This window comes from Nelumbo lutea, chromosome 1 (assembly GCF_056320005.1).
Source record: "Nelumbo lutea isolate HS-2025 chromosome 1, American lotus-T2T, whole genome shotgun sequence".
In the NCBI taxonomy this organism is placed as follows: Eukaryota; Viridiplantae; Streptophyta; class Magnoliopsida; order Proteales; family Nelumbonaceae; genus Nelumbo; species Nelumbo lutea.
In genome coordinates, this window is record NC_142684.1 from 212,089,891 (window position 1) to 212,111,215 (window position 21,325).

At 40.1% G+C, this 21,325-nt stretch overlaps 1 protein-coding gene across 2 annotated transcripts in view; it reads left to right on the forward strand.

Moving 5' to 3' along the window:
* LOC148880825 (Chaperone DnaJ-domain superfamily protein) overlaps positions 1 to 20,518 on the forward strand; it is a 36,715-nt gene extending 16,197 nt beyond the window's left edge. The window contains exons 5-7 of one of the 2 annotated variants that reach the window (XM_088962875.1): positions 14,367 to 14,437; positions 15,761 to 15,844; positions 18,914 to 20,518. In XM_088962875.1, the coding sequence (XP_088819001.1) occupies positions 14,367 to 14,437; positions 15,761 to 15,800 (111 nt within the window). In that variant the 3' untranslated portion in view covers positions 15,801 to 15,844; positions 18,914 to 20,518. Of the gene's footprint in view, positions 1 to 14,366; positions 14,438 to 15,760; positions 15,992 to 18,913 lie in introns of those variants that run through there. The other variant, XM_088962874.1, reaches the window with a different exon arrangement.
* The last annotated feature ends 807 nt before the right edge of the window (positions 20,519 to 21,325 follow it).

Below are 21,325 nucleotides of genomic sequence, written 5' to 3' on the forward strand. Positions count from 1 at the left end.
GTCTCATTAAGTGTCCAGTTTAAGGGTATTACACAGAAACACACCACAATGACATGAATCAATTATGTACTTTATTCATTTACAATAAATGTCAAAAAGGTACATCAATCTGATTGAAGCTAAAGGGCATAACTGTCCAACAGAACTCAAGGAAGATTGGCTTCGTACAACAATATTTTAAACTATAGTAAGGAGTGGAGACAAGTATTGTAAGCTTATCATAGATGGTGGCAGTAGTATGAATGGGATTTCTGAAGTCATTATGGATCGGCTAAAGTTGACACCACAACCACATCCACAGCCATACAAGATTGCTTGGGTTGATAAGGCAATTGTTGTAAGGCTTATTTAATTGTTACTTTATAGCTGCCGTTAGTAGGCTGACTTCTTAGGATACTGTTAGTTAGTTACTTGTCTTTTTTTCTTATTATTTTTGGTTCTAGGGTGTGCCGCCAGGGGCATACTTGTAATTTCTATTCCTTTATTAAGTTAATATAAATAGAAGACTGGCGGCGATCAGTATGATATTTTTCCTCTCAATCGTAACTCTCCTTTTCTTCTCTTTCTCTCTCTCCCACTCTCCATGAATCATTACATGGTATCAGAGCAGGTTTTCTGGACTGTAAAAGACCTACGATCCCTCTTGTTTTGAGCAAGGTTTCCTTCTTTAAAAGTTTTGGACGTGGAAGACAGGGAAACCCTAGTAGGTTATTGGCGGAAACCCTAGCAGTTTTTTGGCGGCAATTTCTGTGTTTTTTCCTTGGTTGTAATACCAAGAAAACTCTAGTCGGAGAAGGGCGATGTTGGCACAGACTCCCTTCCTCTGTTCGATTCTGTGAAGTCGAGTTCAAGTTAGCACCTTCGTACAAGTGCTGAATAGGTGCATTTTTTGTTTCAATCTTCTTTGGCCGATGATGTGTAGGGCTCATTCCTTGGTTATATAGATATTTGTTTGGATGTTGGATTGTTAGACTGTATGAACTACAGTCAGACTAATAGTAATGTCTGCATTGGTTGTGTTGAACTGATTACCGGGCTGGTTTAATGACTGGTTGTGTTGACTGAACCTTCTTAGAGTTGTTTTTCAACAGTGCTTTTTGTTCTTTTGCTCACATCCTAGAAGTAAATTCCTTGAGGGTTGGTATTCTGTTTGTGGCTGCTGTGCAGTTGGGTGGTGTTTGGACTGTTTTTCAGTAGTATCCGATGGCAAATTATGAATCAACTTCAGGGGTTACACCAACCTGCAACACAACTGGTATGGGAGGTGAAAACATGGTTTTTCCCATGCCAATTACCCCTTTAAACGGTCTGAACTACTTGGAGTGGGCTAAGAGCGTAAAACTCTATGTAACGACAAGGGGTAAAGCTGGTTACATTAATGGAAGGGTGAAAGAACCCAAGGGTGAGACAGCTGAACATGATAGGTGGGACCAAGAAAACAGTATGGTGATGTCTTGGCTCTTCGCAGCCATGGAACCTGATGTGAAGAAGAACTTTATGTGGGCAGACATCACTAGTGAGATCTGGGAACAGGCCAAAACTACCTATTCTGAGCAAAGGCATTATGCCAAGGCTTACCAGTTACAAGCTGAATCTTCAACATGTAAATAGGGAAACCGTAGTTTGTCTTCATATTATTCAGCCCTTACCTCCATATGGAAAGAATTGGATCATTATCAGGTTATAGAGTGGAAACATGATGATGATGCTAAGGCCTACAGGAAGCTAGTCTCTCAGCAACGTGTGTTTGCCTTCTTGTTGGGATTGAACCCTGCATATGAACTGTTGAGGGTACAGATCCTAGGAAGCAAAGAGTTGCCTACGGTTCACGAGGTATACTCCCTTGTTCAATAGGAAGAAAGCAGGCAGAATGTAATGGTTACAACTGAGGGGGAGCAACAAGTTGCTTTGGCTGTAATGAATAATAACTCCACGGGGAAGAAAAGTAATAATAACTTCAGCGTAAGAGTCTATGTGTCAACGTGTCAGTTGAGCAAACAATGTAGAACAACTTTTCACTCAAGTAATAAAAGATCAAATGTTCATTTTCACGTTGTGTATTTTGATGTATGGGGGCCTACCAATGTAATCTCTGAAGGCAGATATAAGTACTTTATCACATTGATCGATGATTACTCTCGCTATACACGGATAATTCCTATGCGTAGTAGAGACGGAGTTCCAAAGATAGTGAAAGACTTCCAGAGGATGGTATTTACGCTGTTCCATGTTGAAATACAGATCTTCCAATCCGATAATGCAAAATAATATTTCCATGGGGAGCTCAATGAGTTCATTGCCTCCCACGGATCTATTCATAGGAGCTCATCCGCTAGAACACCACAACAAAATGGTGTTGCAGAAAGGAAAAACAGACACCTTGAGGTAGCTCGCGGGATGATGTTACACATGAATGTTCCAAAAAGGTTTTGGGTGGATGCTATACTTGCAACTGCTTGTGTCATCAATCGCATGAGAGTCTTTGGTTGTCGTGCATTTGTCCATGATTTGTCTCCATCTCGAGGTAAGTTAGACTCTCGGTCCATTCCTTGTGTCTTTCTGGGGTATCCCTCCTCTCAAAAAGGGTATCAGTGCTTTGATCCAGTTAGTCGTAAGTTTTTTGTGTCTATGGACGTGTCCTTTGAGTTTGAGCCATTCTTTCCTTCTCCTTAGGGGGAGAGTGGTAGTGTGGAAGAGGAAAAGCAGGTTCAAGTATCTCTTCCTTCTATTTCGGACCTTGCTCCCTTCCGTGTCTTCCAACGTACACGTCGTAGAGATTAGCAGTGTGATAGAGATATGGAGCAGCCAAACACTGAGCAACCGATACCATTAGACTGCCAGGAGGTAAGTCCACCCCCTAACCGTACTCCTACTGTGGATGACCTTGACATTCCTATTGCCCAATGAAAGGGAGTCAGGTCATGCACTACCAAACACCCCATTACCCATTTTGCCTCTTATGATCACGTTTCCCCCTCATGCCGTGCCTTCCTATCGGCAGTTGATTGCGTCCCTGTTCCCAACAATGTTGTAGAATGTAGAGAAGATGGGCTGAATGGCCCATAGGCTGTTTATTCTTTTCTTATTATTTATGTTTTTTTGTAATGGGCCTTATTCTGGGCCCATCCTGTCTATATTATGTTCTTTGTAATTTCTTGCCCAACTAAGGGCCTCCTTGTAATTATTCAAATCTATCTTAATAAAATAGTGTTAGGGTGCTGAGAGAGTGTATGGTTCGAAACTCTCACTCTCAAACCCTCATTGTTGAACTCTCAAGGTCTACTCTCTTCAGTTTTCTTCATGATTGACATCTATGCTCAGCTTGAGGGGGAGTGTAGAGAAGATGGGCCGAATGGCCCATAGGTTGTTTATTCTTATTATTTATTTTTTTTCTGTAATGGGCCTTATTCTGGGCCCATCCTGTCTATATTATGTTCTTTGTAATTTCTTGCCCAACTAAGGGCCTCCTTGTAATTATTCAAATCTATCTTAATAAAATAGTGTTAGGGTGCTGAGAGAGTGTATGGTTCGAAACTCTCAGTCTCAAACCCTCATTGCCGAACTCTCAAGGTTTACTCTCTTCAGTTTTCTTCATGGTATCAGAGTAGGCCTGAACTTCAATATCCTAGGGCTGGAAGCTTAGCTCGTGTTGCCTGATTCTTGGAGGTCATTGGAAGTGCCTAAGACTCGAATCTCTTGGAGAAGTGGTTCGTTGGCCAGGAAGAATCAGAGGAAAAAAAGGGGAAGGGGAACAACTCGGTTCTGATTTGAAGCTCAAAATTGTAAGTTGTGCTCAGATTTCTGGGTTATTTTTTGGTGTGTTTGGACTGTTGTAGTGTCCGAAATTTCTGGGTTGTTTTTGTACAACTTTCGGCTGCCCTTTAATCTGGTTTAACCCAGAAATTTCTAGGCTGTTTTCACTCTTTCTTGGACTGTCAAAACTGCCGAAACATCCTTGTATCAAGAGCTGTGGATTGTTGCTTCTATTTGGCTGTTTTTGGGGACTATATGGACTGCTCTTGAGGCCTATTTTTTCTTTTTGACAGTGGGGTCGTCTCTATTGCCCTCATTGTGTTTGTAAAAAGGCCTTTTCAGCAATACTGATTGGTATTCACTCTTCTTGGCTATTTCTTTGGTGATTACCTTGAAGTCCCTGATTTGAAAAGGAACTTCGGTTGAGTGCACAATGCCTAGAAGTTTCTGATTACTTCTTGAAGGCCGAACCAAACTGGTTTTTGGGTGACTCGTGTAGAAGTTTCTCTTCAGTCTTGGTTCTCACAACTTTCGGGTGTAGTTTGGCCTTATGTATTGCCTTCTTGAGGACAGTTGAACTCAGTCCTTGCTCGTCCTCATTCAGTATACTTGTAGAAGTCATTTGAAATCATATTTGAAGTGTTTACATGATGTACTCCTCAGAGTTTGAAAACAAGAATGGTACTGAATATGACTGGTTTAGGGGACTTCAAGTGATTCTTTATTGACTGTGACCACAATCAAACTAGATGGAACTAATTATCTGGCATGGTCACAATCAGTAAAGATATATGTATGTAGTAGAGGAAGGTGGGGGTTCATTTCCGGGAGCAAGAAGGCTCCCCCAGAAGATGATCCATCCTACGAGAAGTGGATGCAAGAAAATTACACTATCATTGGGTGGCTTATGAACTCAATGCAGCCACAAATTAGTCAACACTACCTATGGATGAATTCAGCAAAGGAAATTTGGGACAGTGTTGCAGAAACCTATTCCCAAAAACTCAATGTGGCCAAAGTATAGAAATTGAGAAGTGATGTAAAGAATGTAAGGCAAGGGGAGAAACCTCTAGCTGTATATTTCTCAACCCTGAAGTCTCTATGGCAAGAGATTGACCTAATAGAAACTGTAACTTGGGACACCACCAATAATGCAGAGACCTACAGAAAATTGGTTGAAAGGAACAGGGTGTTTGAGTTCTTAATTGGACTAAACCCAGAATATGATATCACAAAACAAAATATTCTTTCCAAGGAGTGTGTCTCATTGTCACAAGCTTATGCATTGGTGAGTAGTGAAGAGAGCAGAAGGGATGTCTAGGTTCAAGGGGCTGATATTAGTGATCACTTTGCGAATATGGGGGTTAAACCTAAAGGGAGTGTTGGAACTTCTGGTGGCACAGGAAAGAAAGAAATTATATGCGAGTACTGCAAGAAGCCGAAGCACACCAAAGACAAGTGCTGGAAATTACATCATAATCTTGTTCCCATTCGGTTTCAGAAAAAACATGATAGTAAAAGATCAAGAAGTGCAAATGTAGCTGCCGTGCCAGATACTGAAGAGATGTCTGCTTGTGCACAGTTGGCAGCCATGAGAGCAGAATATGAAAAGTTTGGGAAGATGATCAGTCAGTTGGGTGATATGACTTCTTCCAACCCTTCAGGAAATTCAACTTCTGCATTTGCTCACTTAAGTATAAGGGTTTCTGCCAATCATGCAACCACTTCAGGTAATCTCAAGATCCCTTGGATTATTGACTCGGGTGCTTCTAACCATATGACCGAACTTTCTACCTTGTTTGTTTCATATGACTTGCTTCCTGGACATGATAAAATCACTTTAGCTGATGGTTCACTTGTCTCTATCTCTGGTAAGGGAACCATCAAGGCTACCGATTCCTTGTTCCTACCTTCTGCCCTTCATGTACCTTAACTAAATACAAATTTGTTGTCTGTAAGTAGTTTAATCAAGTCACTAAACTGTTGTGTAACATTTTTTCTTTCCTACTGTGTTTTTTAGGATCTGGAGTCTCAGAAGGTGATTGGGAGTGGCCATGAGGCGAATGGAATATACCTGCTTGATACTCCGGGACAATGCACTGATCATCATGGGAATGTTGCTCTCGGATTTATTTCTTCAGAGTCTATTAGTCGGATTATGTTGTGTCATCGTCGTTTTGGTCATCTGCCTTGAGTCATCTATTCCCTGAACTGTTTAAGGGAATTAGTTTGTCCAGTCTTCATTGTGAGTCTTGTGAGTTATCAAAGCATTGTAGAAACAATTATCCTTTGAGCAATAAAAGATCTTATTTTCCTTTTAACATTGTGCACTCTGACGTGTGGGGGCCTTACCACTTACCCTCCATGGGTGACTACAAATATTTTATCCTGTTTATTGATGATTTTTCTTGGTTCACTTGGATATTCCTGCTGAAATCCCGTGATGAAGTTCCAAGGCTTGTAAGACAATTCCATGAGTTTGTTCTAACTTAATTTAATACCAGGATTAAATTTTTCAGATGTGACAATGCAAAAGCATATTTTGAGAAGAACCTATCCTGCTATCTCTCTGACATGGGGGTTATTCATCAAAGCTCTTGTGTTAGGACCCCAGAATAGAATGGAGTTGTTGAAAGGAAAAATAGGCATATTGTTGAAGTTGCAAGAAATATCTTATTTGCCTCACATGTTCCTACAAGGTTTTAGGGTGATGTTGTTCTTACTGCTATTTACCTTATAAACCGTATGCCATCTAGGGTTTTGGGGTTTAAGTCTCCCTTCAATCTCCTTCATCCGGACAAGGACCTTTTTCCTGTTCCTCTTCGTGTCTTTGGCTGCACCTGTTATGTACATGTTCTAAGTGTCCAAAGGCATAAATTTGAACCCAAAGCTCAAAAGTGTATCTTCCTTGGTTATTCCCCCACACAAAAGGGTTATTGTTGTTTTGATCCAAAGACCGACACCCGATATGTCTCAATGGATGTCACCTTTGATGAGCTTTCCCCCTTTTATGGTTCCTCTCCAGAAGGACATTGTCAACAGGGGGAGGATTTGTCACAGGTGTTTGCTCTTCCTCTTCTTGTCCCAGTTGAGTCTTTTGATGTGTCTGCTTCTCCTTCAAATGTATCAAGGGTGGATTAGTCGTTCCATTCTCCCTATCCCAGTACTCTTCAACCACTACCTCCCATCCTATCCTCAATCCCAAGGTGTATCAAAGGCAAAGATCCAGAAATGTGTAGGTTGTTTCTCCTACAATACATGGGCCTTATACACTTTCAGTCATAGATGAGACAACAGGTACAGTTTCAGCACCTTTGGGGTCATCCTTCCCTGACCTTGATATTCCCATTGCTGTTAGGAAAGGAAAACGGAAGTGCACTGCACACTGCATTTCCAAACACTTTTCTTACAAATTGCTTTCACCTTCATACTTCGCCTATTTGTCTTCTGTTGCTTCTAACCCTATTCCCAGGTCTGTGTCAGAAGCTCTTAAGATTCCAGAATGGAGGGATGCTATGAAATTTGAAATCGATGCCTTACACAAGAATGACACATGGGAAGTGGTGGATTTGCATGAAGGGAAGGATCCGGTTGGTTGCAAGTGGGTCTTTACTATCAAATACCGAGCTGATGGCACCATTGAAAGGTACAAGGCCAGGCTGGTTGCAAAAGGCTATACACAGACATATGGGATTGATTATCTGGAGACCTTTGCACCTGTTGCCAAGATGACATTTGTGAGGGTTCTTCTATCTTTAGCTGCTCACTTTGACTGACCCTTTTATCAATTAGATGTAAAAAATGCATTTCTGAATGGTGAATTACATGAGGAGGTTTATATGTCTCTTCCTCTAGGGATGTATGGAACTGATATGAAAGGAAATGTATGCAGGCTGAAGAAATCCCTTTATGGACTAAAACAGTCCCCTAGGGCATGGTTTGAGAGATTTAGAACCGATCATACTTCTTTTGTGAAGAGGAGTGGACCTCTGGCAGTATACTTGATTGTGTATATAGATGATATTGTAGTGACTGGTAATGATGTTTCAGGAATTCATGATCTAAATTTTTTTTCTCCATACAGAGTTTGAGATTAAAGATTTGGGGGAATTGAGATACTTCCTTGGCATAGAAGTGGCTCGATCCAAGGATGTGATTCTTATCTCCCAAAGGAAGTATGTTCTTGACTTGCTCTCTGAAACTGAAAAGATGGGTGCTAGACCAGTTGCTACTCCTATTGATATGAGTCATAAACCCTCTGCCTCAGATGGGACATTGTTAGAAGACAGGAATCTTTCAGAGACTTCTTGAGAAACTTTTGTACCTATGCATGACTTGGCCAGATATTGCATATGCAGTCAGTTGCATTAGCCAATTCATGCATGCTCCCCAAGACACTCATATGATAGCAGCAGAGCGAATCTTATGTTATTTGAAGGGCTCCCCAGGAAAGGGAGTTCTATTTGCCAAGCATGATCATATGAAACTTGAAGCCTACACCAATGCTGACTGGGTCAGAAACATTGATGACAGAAGATCTACTTCTGGGTATTGTAGCTTGGTGGCTGTTAATATTGTTTCTTGGAGAAGCAAGAAACAATCGGTTGTTGCTCGGTCTTCCGTTGAAGCAGAATACAGGGCCATGTCACATGGAGTTTCTGAATTATTATGGCTAAAATCATTGATGGAGGAACTTGGGGTTGAACATGACAAGCCAATGATGTTGTACTGTGATAATCAGGCTGCCATCAACATTGCTCACAACCTAGTGCAACATGATAGAATTAAGCATATTAAGGTTGATCGGCATTTCATTAGGGAAAAGGTCTCTTCGGGTGAAGTATGTCTTCCTTTCATCACATTTGAAGGACAGTTGGCAGATTTTCTCACCAAAGACATTCCCAAGCCAAAACTTAAACATGATACTAGCAAGCTTGGCATGATTGACATCTATGCTCAGCTTGAGGGGGAGTGTAGAGAAGATGGGCCGAATGGCCCATAGGCTGTTTATTCTTTTCTTATTATTTATGTTTTTCTGTAATGGGCCTTATTCTGGGCCCATCCTATCTATATTATGTTCTTTGTAATTTCTTGCCCAACTAAGGGCCTCCTTGTAATTATTCAAATCTATTTTAATAAAATAGTGTTAGGGTGCTGAGAGAGTGTATGGTTCGAAACTCTCACTCTCAAACCCTCATTGCCGAACTCTCAAGGTCTACTCTCTTCAGTTTTCTTCATAGAAGCCTTAAAATGCCCTGACTGGATAGATGCCATGAAGGAGGAGATTAATGCTCTTCACAAAAATCAGACTTGGGAATTGGTGGATCTTCCAAAGGGGAAAGACCCCGTGGGGTGTAAATGGGTGTTCACGGTTAAGCACAAAGCAGATGGAACAGTTGAAAGGTACAAAGCAAGATTAGTAGCCAAAGGGTACACACAAGTACACGGGGTTGACTATGATGAGACTTTTGCCCCAGTGGCTAGATGAACTCAATTAGGGTTCTCCCGTCCTTAGATGCTAATCTTGACTGGGAATTGCATCAACTGGACATAAAGAATGCTTTTCTGAATGGTGACTTAGAGGATGAAGTATACATGGTTCAACCCTCTGAATTCTGTGCCAAGGGGAGTGAAAATAAGGTGTGCAAGCTGCGAAAGTCTCTTTATGGCTTAAAACAGTCTCCCAGAGCCTGGTTCAGTAAGTTTCACATGGCAGTTCAACAAATGGGCTTCAAATAATGTCAGTCTGATCATACACTCTTTGTGAAAAGATATCAGGAACATGTTGCTGTATTGATAATGTATGTGGATGATATCATCATTACAGGAAGTTGGAGCTCAGAGATACAAAACTTGAAACAATTCCTTGCATCTAAATTTGAAGTGAAAGATCTAGGCCCCCTGAAGTATTTCTTTGTCTCAAAGGAAATACACCCTTGATCTATTATAGGATGCAGGCAAATTAGGTGCAAGGCCGACAGGTACTCCTATGGATGCAGACCAAAAGCTAGGTGACTGTGTTGGTGAACCTTTGGAAGATGTGAAACAGTTCCAAAGGTTAGTGGGAAAGCTGATTTATTTGTCCATGACCCATCTAGACATTGCCTATTCAGTTGGGGTTCTAAGCCAATTCATGCACTCTCCTAAGAAACCACACATGGAGGCAGGAGAGAGAGTTCTTAGATACTTGAAAAAGTATCTCGGAACAGGTCTACTATTCATTAAACATAATCACCTAAAGGTGGAAGTCTTTACAGATGCTGATTGGGCAGGTGCTGTGGATGACAGAAAGTCCACGAGTGGGTATTGCACATTTGTGGGAGGAAACCTAGTGACCTGGAAAAGCAAGAAACAAAGTATGGTAGCAAGGTCAAGTGCTGAAGCTGAATATAGAGCTATGGCACATGGGGTGGCTGAAGTCCTTTGGCTAAAGAATCTTCTAGGGGAGCTTGGAGTTGTTGTTCATAGTCCTATGTCCCTTTATTGTGACAACAAGGCTGTAATAAACATTGCCAGCAACCCTGTCCTACATGAGAGGACCAAGCACATTGATGTGGACAAACACTTCATAAGGGAAAAATTGGAAAAAAGGGAAAATTGCATTCCTTATGTCAACTCCAAGGAACAACTTGCTAATGTCCTCACAAAGGGGCTTCCATGCTCGCGGCACAATGAGTTATGTGACAAGCTGGGCATGATAGACATATTCAGCCTAACTTGAGGGGGAGTGTTGTAAGGCTTATTTAATTGTTACTTTATAGCTGCTGGTAGTAGGCTGACTTCTTAGGATACTATCAGTTAGTTACTTGTCTTTTTTTCTTATTATTTTTGGTTCTAGGGTGTGCTGACAGGGGCATACTTATAATTTCTATTCTTTTTTTTAAGTTAATATAAATAGAAGACTGGCGGCGGCCAATAGGATCTTTTTCCTCTCAATCGTAACTCTCTTTTTCTTCTCTCTCTCTCTCTCTCTCTCTCTCTCTCTCCCCCACTCTCCATGAATCATTACAGCAACAATTCCGATAACTAAACGAGCCCTTATTACTATTTCTTATGGTAGTTATTTTGATTCTATTTGGTGTGACATTGTTCCTATGAATGTGTTACACACATGTTGCTTGGAAAGACTTGGTTGTATGATGGGATATCTTCCATTGTGGAAGGGAGAACACCTATCACTTCCTGTTTAATGGGAAGCGAGTTATCATGAATCCAATGTCACTGGAAGTTATTAAAAGGCATGCTAGGCCACCTCAAAAGGAGACTACAGCCCAAGGGCCTGTTGCTGAATCTAAGAAAAAACCATTGCATTTGCTCTCCAAAAAGAGTTTGAAGTAGAAAGGAAGGAGACATGAGTTGTATATGTTGTAATATCCAAGGAGGTAAAGCAACCAGATGATGTTCCACCTATTGAAATGCCTAAAGAAGTGGTCCAAGCGTTGGATGAGTTTTCAGATTTCATACCAAAAGAGCTACCTAATGAGTTACCTCCCATGAGAGACATTTAACATGCTATTGACTTGTAGCCAAGGTCACAATTGCTCAACTTACCAGTTTATCGTATGAATCCTATAGAGCAAGCTGAACTTAAACGACAAGTTGATGACCTCCTAAAGAAAGGTTTTATTAGAGAAAGCCTTAGTCCATGTGCTGTTCAAGCTCATATCACTCCAAAGAAAGATGGTTCTTGGCATATGTGCATTAATAGTAAAGCAATCAACAAGATTACTATCAAGTATAGGTTCCTAATTCCTAGGCTTGGTGACATGCTTGATTTGAGGACTGGAGCGACCATTTTTTCTAAGGTCAATCTAAGGAGTGGCTATCATCAAATACGGATTAGGCTTGGTGACGAGTGGAAGACAACATTTAAGACAAAAGATGGCTTATACAAGTGGTCAGTTATGCCATTTGGACTAACCAATGCCCCTAGCACTTTCATGAGGATGATGATACTTTGATCCTTCATTGCTTGTTTCCTAGTTGTTTATTTTGATTCTATTCTTATATATAGCCATAGTCTAGAAGAGCATATTGATCATCAATGTCAAGTGATGAGAGTTTTACGCTAAGAGAAACTCTACATCAACTTAAAGAAATGCTCTTTCATGTCACCCGAGGTTATATTTTTGGGGTTTGTTGTTTCTGTTGATGGCATAAGTGTTGATCCTGAGAAAGTAAAGTCTATCTTAGAATGGCCCTTACCTACCAATCTTCAAGAGGTTAGAAGCTTCCATGGCCTAACGACTTTTTATAGAAGATTTATTAAGGGGTTCAACACTATCATGGCTCCAATTACAGATGCAATGAAAAGAGGTTTTAATTGGACCAAGGCAGCAAGAAAGGCATTTGAGACTATCAAGAAGAAAATGACAGAGACACCTATTTTACAACTTCCAGACTTTTCTAAATTCTTTGAAGTGGCATGTGATGCATCCGGTGTAAGAATTGGAGGGGTTCTCATGCAAGAAGGCCATCCCATTGCATTTCATAGTGAGAAACTAAATGAAGCCAAGCAGAAATATTCAACCTACGACAAATAGTTATATGAGTAGTGCAAGTTCTATGACATTGGCGACACTACTTAATATCCAAGGGGTTTGTGCTCTATTCAGATCAAGAAGCTTTAAAGTACTTGAATTCCTAAAAGAAACTAAACTATAGGCATGGGAAGTGGGTTTAATTCCTACAAGAATACACCTTTGTTCTTAAGCACCAAGCTGGAAATTGTCCTTGGGTTGCCCAAAGACTACTAGGGTTCACGATACAATATATGTTGTGGTGGATCGTTTCTCCAAGATAGCTCATTTCTTACCTTGCAACAAAACACATGATGCTTCACATATTGCTACTTTATTTTTCAAATAAGAGGTTCGACTTCATGGAGTACCTTCTATTATTGTATCAGGTCAGGACACCAAGTTTATGAGTTATTTTTGGAAGACACTTGGGAAATTACTTGATACTCAGCTGAAATTCTCTACATCATTTCACCCCTAAATAGATGGTCAGACTGAAGGTAGTAAATAGAAGCTTGGGAGATCTTTTACGGTGTCTAGTTGGTGATCATACTTCTAGATGGGATCTAGTGCTTCTAATAGCTGAGTTTGCTTATAACAGCTCAGTAAATAGATCCATAGGAAGAAGACCATTTGAAGTGGTGACTGGTATTCAGCCTAAGCAGCCAATTGACTTAGTTACCTTACCACCAGATACACATACTAGAACTGAAGCAGAATCATTTGATAGGCACATAAGAGAAATACATGATGATGTTAAGAGAAAAATTACATTGAGCAACGATTTATACAAGGCTAGAGTTGATATTCATCGACGGTTGGCAAATTATCAAGAGGGAGACATGGTTATGGTATGTATACGACCAGAACGTCTTCCTAAAGGTTTGTACAAGAAGCTCCACTCAAAGAGTGCCGGTCCTTATAAAATCATCAAGAAGATAAGTTCTAATGCCTATGTTCTAGAGTTGTCAGATGACATGGGAATTAGTCCTATCTTCAATGTTGAGGATTTAACCCCTTACCATGGACATGTGGATTCTTTTAAGACTCCTATACCTAAATTGCCAACTATTGCAGCTCCAAATGACATTCTAGAGGATGTTTTAGATGAGGAAATATTATCTACTGCTACAGGAGGGTATAAAAAATTCCTTGTCAAGTGGAAGGCAAGCCTATGTCTGAGAGTTCTTGGATCACTGCTTAAGACTTTCATCGTATCAACCCAGATCTTTATGAAAGGTACCATGCTTTTAACTCGCCGGGGTCGAGTTCTTTCATGCCAGGGAGAGATGATAGGAATCGATCAGCACCCATGAAGAGTTATTCTAGAAAGAAGGCGGCCTTACAACAGGTCCTGATATGGCATAGTGATGGTACTTGGGATTTGGACTGAATTGAACACCAATGATAGTTTGTTTATGTTTAAAATTTCAGAGTCATTGCGTAAGTAGGATTAGAGTTATTGAGTCTTCTTTGAATTGAAATAGGATATGACAACTTAGTTTGAGTCCTACTAGGATTATTGAGTCTAACAGTTTGACTCCTATGATTATTATAAATCTAACAGTTTGACTCCTAGGATTATTATGAGTTTAGAGTCTATAAATATGTATGGACGTTTTACAGAAAGGCGATGAAGTATATTGAGTTTTCTTCATCTTATGCTAGCTATGGTGAGTGATTCCCATGCCCTAGAGTGGTTCTAGGCACCCTGTGAGTGATTCCAGGTATTTTCTCTCTTATTCCTTAAGAAGCCATTACATCCATCAACAACCCTAAATCTCTAATCAAGAAGACTGTTCAACATTCTCTAAGGATTAGAACTGAGCTGGTCCTACATCAGGTAGCCTGTTGCCCTACCCATAGCCCCCCTCCCCCAACCCTGGTGACAGTGGGATTTGATCCCAAGTCTCTGCTATAACCAGACAGAGATCCTAGTAACTAAGCCAGTTGGCACTGTCATTATAATCATTACTAGAAATATCTATTTATGTTACCTTTTAGGACATGGTACCCATTAAGATTAAGTTGCTTTAAGCTATGGCATTATTACAATGTCACTGACGATTTGAATTGTTTACCCTTTGAATACAGGAATATCTTACTAGATTTAAAGGAATGATACTTACTTGCAATGGGCTCGGTATCAATCATACTTCAATGTGGTAATTTGTTACCATCTACATAACAAGGCTTTCCATGTTTAATAATATTCTGTATTGAGCACAGGAATGTTGAGGGGCCATGAATGGATAATGTGCAGAACACCAATAAATGTACCTTTTATCTAGTTTTCTTGTGTATTGTTATGTATTATTTTTTAATAAAATTTTCTAGAACTTTTATTCATTTTTAATTTTTATGTTTTTAATTGATAGTTTGATATATAGGCATTGTTCACTACTTCTTAGTCATTTACCATTTAAATGAGTTTTATGATACTCAGTTATAAGTGTAACAGGTCAATCTGGATAGTAGGTGGAGCATTGTTTTTACCAATGTTCAGAGAACCAGACCGGGCATAGAACCAGAGAAGGGAGAGGTTCATGGGTCAGAGGTTCAACTGGGGTTGAACCAGAGGTCAAATCGTGATGATGTGGCATATATGTACCGTGGGTCATATAAATACTATATATAATATATTTTACAACTTTTAATGTACTTAAATATGGTGGATGGATGGTAAGCTTCTTAATTTTTAAAACTAATGACTAGGGTTCAAGCCTTTTAATTTGCATTTTCTTTAAATCACGTGCATAATAATGAAATATGTACAATGAAGAGTCATTTATTAACATAAGAGGTGGATTAGTGGTAATTAAGTAATATGTGAAAATAAGAGGTCTTGGGTCAAGTCTTGTTAATTACATTTTAAAATTTCACTTATGTATGGACCCGGGCAGTTTCATGAAATCAGGACCAGTTCACCAGTTTTCTGGTTAAACTGGTCGGTCAGCCAGTTTTCACTGGGTCTTGAGCAAGTCCGGTTATTGGGGTGTGACCGAACCGGCTAGAGTCCTGGGTCATGGTCCAACCAGTTCGACCAGATGGTCCGGTCCAGTTTTCTAAACACTGGTTTTTACCACTCCATCATTGAGACAACAATTTGATGGACCATCCCCTCAGCAGTCAGCATTAAACATCTAACTGCATTTGACATCAGCCACTTGTTTTGACTGTTCCAATTATTTGCAAGTGAACTGACTCCTGGAATCTTGTGATCATCCTGACCTTCATGGTGCAAACCTCATTCTTCCCCTCCCTCCTTGGCTTCTCCAGAGAAAAATTAATAAACAAAAAATAGAGAAAATAAAATAGCGAACATTCCAAGATTTTTTCTCCCATAGCATCAGTTGAAATGTTGTAGCAGATGTTCTTTTTTTTTTTTTTGTAGCAGATATTCCTTATTCATAAGATACACAAAATTTAATCACATATCAAGTGAATTTGCAAACTGGTTATCTTACTGATCTATGCATTTTTTGCAGGACACAACTGATGGAAAGCAACGAGTGTCTGGAGAAATGAAGTTCATAATTTTCCATCCATTTAGCGTACAGGTTCAGTGGAAGGTATGTAATCATTTTGGCTCAAAAATATTGCAGAGAAGGTGGCTGATCAAGTATTTTTGAATAATTTGGTCTAGTGTGGACAAACGTTAGACACATGAAAAAGTTGAAGATAAATGAAGAAAAGTCAAAGGAAAATCATCTTTTCAATACTATGTTGGAGTTACTAATGATGAGCTGATAGGCAAATTAAAGTACATGACAAAACCATATCCATGTCCAGCTTAATGGATTGAAATTAGGTAGCATGGAATTGATTCACTATTATTTGGTTAAGGCTGCATTTGGCATTCCTTATTTTAAGTACTTACCTCTAGGGCTGTTCACAGGTCGGGTTGGGTCGGTTTACTGATGTTTTTTCAACCGACCCGACCTGATCGGGTCACTTGAAATTGAAACCGAAACCGACCCTGTGTTAAGCAAAACCGACCTGATTGGTTTGAGTCGATTTCGACTCTACTTAGTGGTGACTTAGTTGCTGTTCAAGTGTTCATATTTGGCTCTACATTCCCAAAGGAAACCAGCATTTTCTTAATGTTTTGTGACCCATCCATGGATCCAGTTGTGGAGGGAGTAGAGTTTGAGAGACAACTTAGTTAAATAGGTTGTAACTATGATAGAGACAACTTAGTTAAGTAGGAACTAAGTAAGTTGTAACTACTAAGTCGGTTTGGTTCGGGTCGGTTTCGGTTTTCACACCAAACCGAATCATCGGTTTATGATTTTTTATAACCCGAAACTGACCGGTGCTGAAGAAAACCCGGCCGACTCGGGTTGGGTCGGTCCGGGTTGGTTGGTTTGGTCGGGTTGGGTCTTCTTATGAACAGACCTTATTTGTGCAGTTAAAAACTCGGTGTTCATAGGAGCATTTCAACAGCAAAAAAGGAGATAATTCCTTACAAGGAATGCCAAATGCCAGCCTAAATAGAATTTTAGTCACCAATCGTGAGCCGACGAGGGAAAATCTGTGGTAAAAGCATGAGCACTGTATTGGTTGATGGATTGGAGCTACTCATGATAATTGGTGGTTGTCTTGTTGAGGAAAGACCTATGTAGAGGGCCTTTAGGGGGGGCGGGGATATAAGAAAAATATAAATACCAAAAAGATCGATGTGAGAAAAATATGTATGTTAGAGTTATATTACCCAATGTTCTCGGCTATCGGGGGTCTTGGGAGAATGGGAGGGGTAGGTAAGACTGCATATGGATTTAACCTTTTTGGGATTTTTTTTTTTTTTTTCACAAAGTGGCCACTCAAAAACTCTAACACCTTCCCTGTGTTAACCTAAAAAATGAACATGATATTCAATTCCTAGTAAAGTCTACAGTGATGGTTTACAATAATCAAACAAAAGACATCAATCTTCTTGTATGATTTCCTTTTGTGTTTGGTTTAAATAAAGGTAGGGAAATTTGTAGAAAGCTCCACTGTAGTTTGTTTTTCTTATCTTTTCAAGTTTAAATTAGAAAGATCCAACAGCAACTGATCTTAGGAAGCTCTACCTGATCATAAACGCCTATAAAACAAGTCGGCTTTCCATCATTATATGCAATATAAAAGGAATGAAAAGCGTCATCAAGGCAAAGGAGTGAAGGCCATGGTCTTTCAAGGCAAGTGGGACCGTGGGAACGTGATGGAGTTCTCAAAATAAGAGGGTTGAATATGACAGTAAAGGTTGCCTTGACTTTTTCTTATGCGTGTGGATCTGGGGAGGTTTTGAGTTTATTTTTTTCGTTTTCTTCGAAGTCTGTCTTAGTTTTGGTTCTGGCTTGCTTTAAGAAATGGTCTCAAGTCTGCTGGCCCTCGGATGCTGCTTATAATTTTGACCATGAATTAACTATAAATATAAATGTTATCAACGCCTAGTAGACCTGACATCAAAAGCATACCAACCCTTTGTTATTTGTTTAGAATGGGGGGACCGGTTCAACCTTCAACGATTCTTTAAATTGTTTTTGGGCGGTATTTATATACGTAGGTGAAATGTTCCAGCATCAACATGAATTCTTGGTACGTTCAAAACTTCAAATGGAACGAAAATTTAGGTTGAAGGCTTAAACTTAAAGCAATGTTAAGTCGTTTTACAAACAATTTGAGTAATTGGGGTGAACTCTGAAGCAACGATAGCGTTGGATTAGGCCGCTGGGAAAGTTGTGCTTAAATTATACAATTACATGTAACATGTTAGGACGAAGCCAGCCATGGTTTTCGAACTGGCATCGACGTGGATGGTTGGATCGTTCAGCTTGGGAATCCTTCAGGCAAGTAGTTTTTTTTTTTTTCTTCCCAAACCCCCCGTCTCTAGCAAAAAACTGTTGAAAATGTCAATGGCCTGTTGACCTGTTCAGTGGTTTGGCTGTTTTTTATTTTTAATTTTTTTGTCATAATGGGCTATTTGTTCAAATTGGATGATCGGACTGTTGACTTGAAAACTGGCTGGTGGTCAAAATAGTTCTGTTTCCGAGTCATTTTTTAAAACCATGAAGCCAGTCTAAGCCCAGATAAAGGAGGGTTGCGTCAGGTTAGCAGTTGGTACTCAAAATTTTGCCCAATTCTTATGATAGCCAACCCTATATAGGTGGGATAAAGTTTTATGATGGGCCATATTCAAATGGAAATAGCAAGAAAGTACTTTTTTTAGTCTTGATTTATTTTTTTGTAATGGGGGAGGGGTGCAAATTTCATTCTCCCAAATGATCAAATTAGGCAATTGGAAATGAATCACTCATAAGCATGTGTTTTTTTTTTCTTTTTTGTCTCAATACATCGGGCTTGGTTTTCAATAAATAAATAAAAGGGTAAATTATAAATACCCACTTTTACTATGCGGTCTGTGACAAAGACCCCTCTACTTTGTTTTGCGATAAAGACTCCCTATACTATGATCATGAGACAAAGAACTCTTCCGTTAGCCTTTCGTCCAAAATCCGCTGTTACAATTTATTTGCAGACAATTTTAATCTCTTTTGAGTTAAATGAGAATACTGGCAAAAATGGCCAGAAAAAAAACTCCAGTTGTTATAACCCCCGCCACCGCGCCGGGTCTTCGCTTACAGAGCTGGTTATGGCAGGATGACTTGTTGAGGAAGGAGTTGCCGAATTTGATGCGTTAGCCGTTACAGAGGATGGGAACGAGGAGACAAGATGAAGCTCAGCCAAATGAAGAACTAAAACTCCACTGTTCCATGCTGTGAATCTCTGTACTCCCTTGAGTCGAACCAGAGAAACCCACGTACATGAAATCGTTGACGAACCGTTCCAGGTCGAGATTGAATGACAGAAGCGGATTGGTTGGCCGGAGAAACAGAGATATTAAACGATCGAGTCGGACCATCATAATCGATCCAAGCATTCGCGAGATCCCCGCTTTTTAGCTCCACATTAACTGCACCCAGATCACCCACTTGAGTAGAAAGCAAGCCGTTCAAATCCAAATCCACATGGTTCCCATTAATGTCCCTGAATTCTACGTCCATTAATGTATCGAGTTCAACCACAATGAATCCAGACATCGCATTTCTTCCAACCAGGCCAAGGAACCCACCATTTTTGCCCATCGTCTCGTCAATCTGACGAGTTTAGAAAAGCGAGTCCTCCACCGATGGAAGATGGGTTGAGATTAGTGATCGAGAAGGAGAGAAAAGCCGAGAAAGAAGCCGGAGGAGTCTCCGGCTAGCGGAACCTGATGGGCTTAGTATACAAGATCCTCCCAGTGCCGGAATTAGGGACGGACAAATCACGAGTGAGACGCAAGCTACCATTACTCAAATGAGCATCTCCGAGAAGCTTCGGATTGTTCAAAAGGCGAGGATCCAAAGGAATTCGACTAGATGGGGATGGGCATCGTGTCGTAGCTGAGCGACACATACTCATCTCTAACGGTTAGATATTGGGTGAAAAGGAATCCTCTCTCTGACTTGACTTCTGGTCTGGGAGAAGAGGCGGACGCAGATTGCAGGCTGCTGATAGAAGATGGAGGCAGATTAGCATAGTGCTACCCACACGGACCTACGGTGATGATAGTGCTTTGGCTATGGGTTGGACTCCACAGTGTTGCTTTGTCTACGGGCTACGGTGAGTGATGACAGTGACCGTATTGATTGCTCCCCTGCGACAGTGAAAAGAGGCCTTCTTCTCCGGCAAATAGATCTTCTTCTCCGACAACGACGAAAGTAGATTTTCTTCTTCGGCGGCGGCGGTGACAAGATCTTCTTTTTCGGCGACGATGATTCTTGCTTTTCTCTACATTCGGTGTGGCATTGGTGCGATATCCAATAGAGAACGAACACTGGGATGGATTACACGAGGGGTTTCGACTGGGTTTCAGGCAGTATTTTACATGCTTGTTTTCGGTGGGTGTCTATTTTCGCCATTTTGAAAATGTTAATTCGACGGTATTTTCGTCAAATAACATATTATGTTAGCCAAATTAAGAGGAAAGGGGAATTTTGTCTACGGGAGGAGGAGTCTTTGTCACAAAACAAAGTATAGGGGTCTTTGTCACAGTCCCCATAATACAGGGGAAATCTTTGTAATTTACCCTAAATAAAATGTCCACAAGTAAACCAATAGCGCAGGTCACAAGTTCGCCAAGTTTCTCTCTGAGAGCTGGTTTGTTAAGCCTCAATGTATCATTGTGTTGCTTATTATTGTTGAGAGTTTCTCTTTGTAATGACCTCCTCAGTGTGTGACGTTTCCTTATTTACCCCGTAGTGGAATGGAACGAGCCTGAGGGCTATTGTCGAACATATAAAATATCCACAAACATGTAATTCATATTCTTGTGGTTAAGAGTGAGGATCGTCTCTGTGGGCTTTAATGCCCGCACAGAAATTAGGGCTTCTTTCTCTGTCCACATCATTCTCAAATGTCCATTACGTCATGTATTTCTCATCTAGGAATATTCATATCGCTTGAAATTTTATTGAAATTTGATGAAAATTTCAAGCAGGCTTTATCTTATCGTTGTCACTGTACTGAAATTTGCTCCAAGAAACGAGTGATTCTCTGATTCAAGGGCTCGTGTTGATTTATCACCTCAATTCCCATCTCCAGGAATAGTTCAAGTCAAAATATCGTTGGTCGAAGGGCATTTTCAGAATTTTAAGGTAAAGTTGGATTGGGAAATGCTTGCTTGGCTCCTTGGTCACAATTGTTGGTCTTGGTTTGAACCCCTGGCCAACCCAATATATAATATCCAGTCTATGCCTATCCTTAAAATCATTAATGTGAGGTGAGATGCTTGGGTAATCACATGTGCTTTTTGTGTTATAGTGAAGCATTTAGGTATATTTGGTGAATAAGTATTTATTTTATAAGTACTTAAAAATAAGTACGTACTTATTAAAAAAAAGCAGTCACTGGAAATTACAAAAATTTCTGGAGACAGTCCCCCCTCCCACCCCCCGGTTTCAAAAATAAAAAATAAAAAATAAAATGCTTATTTCAATAGGCACTTAAAAAAAGACACCCATTCTTTGGTT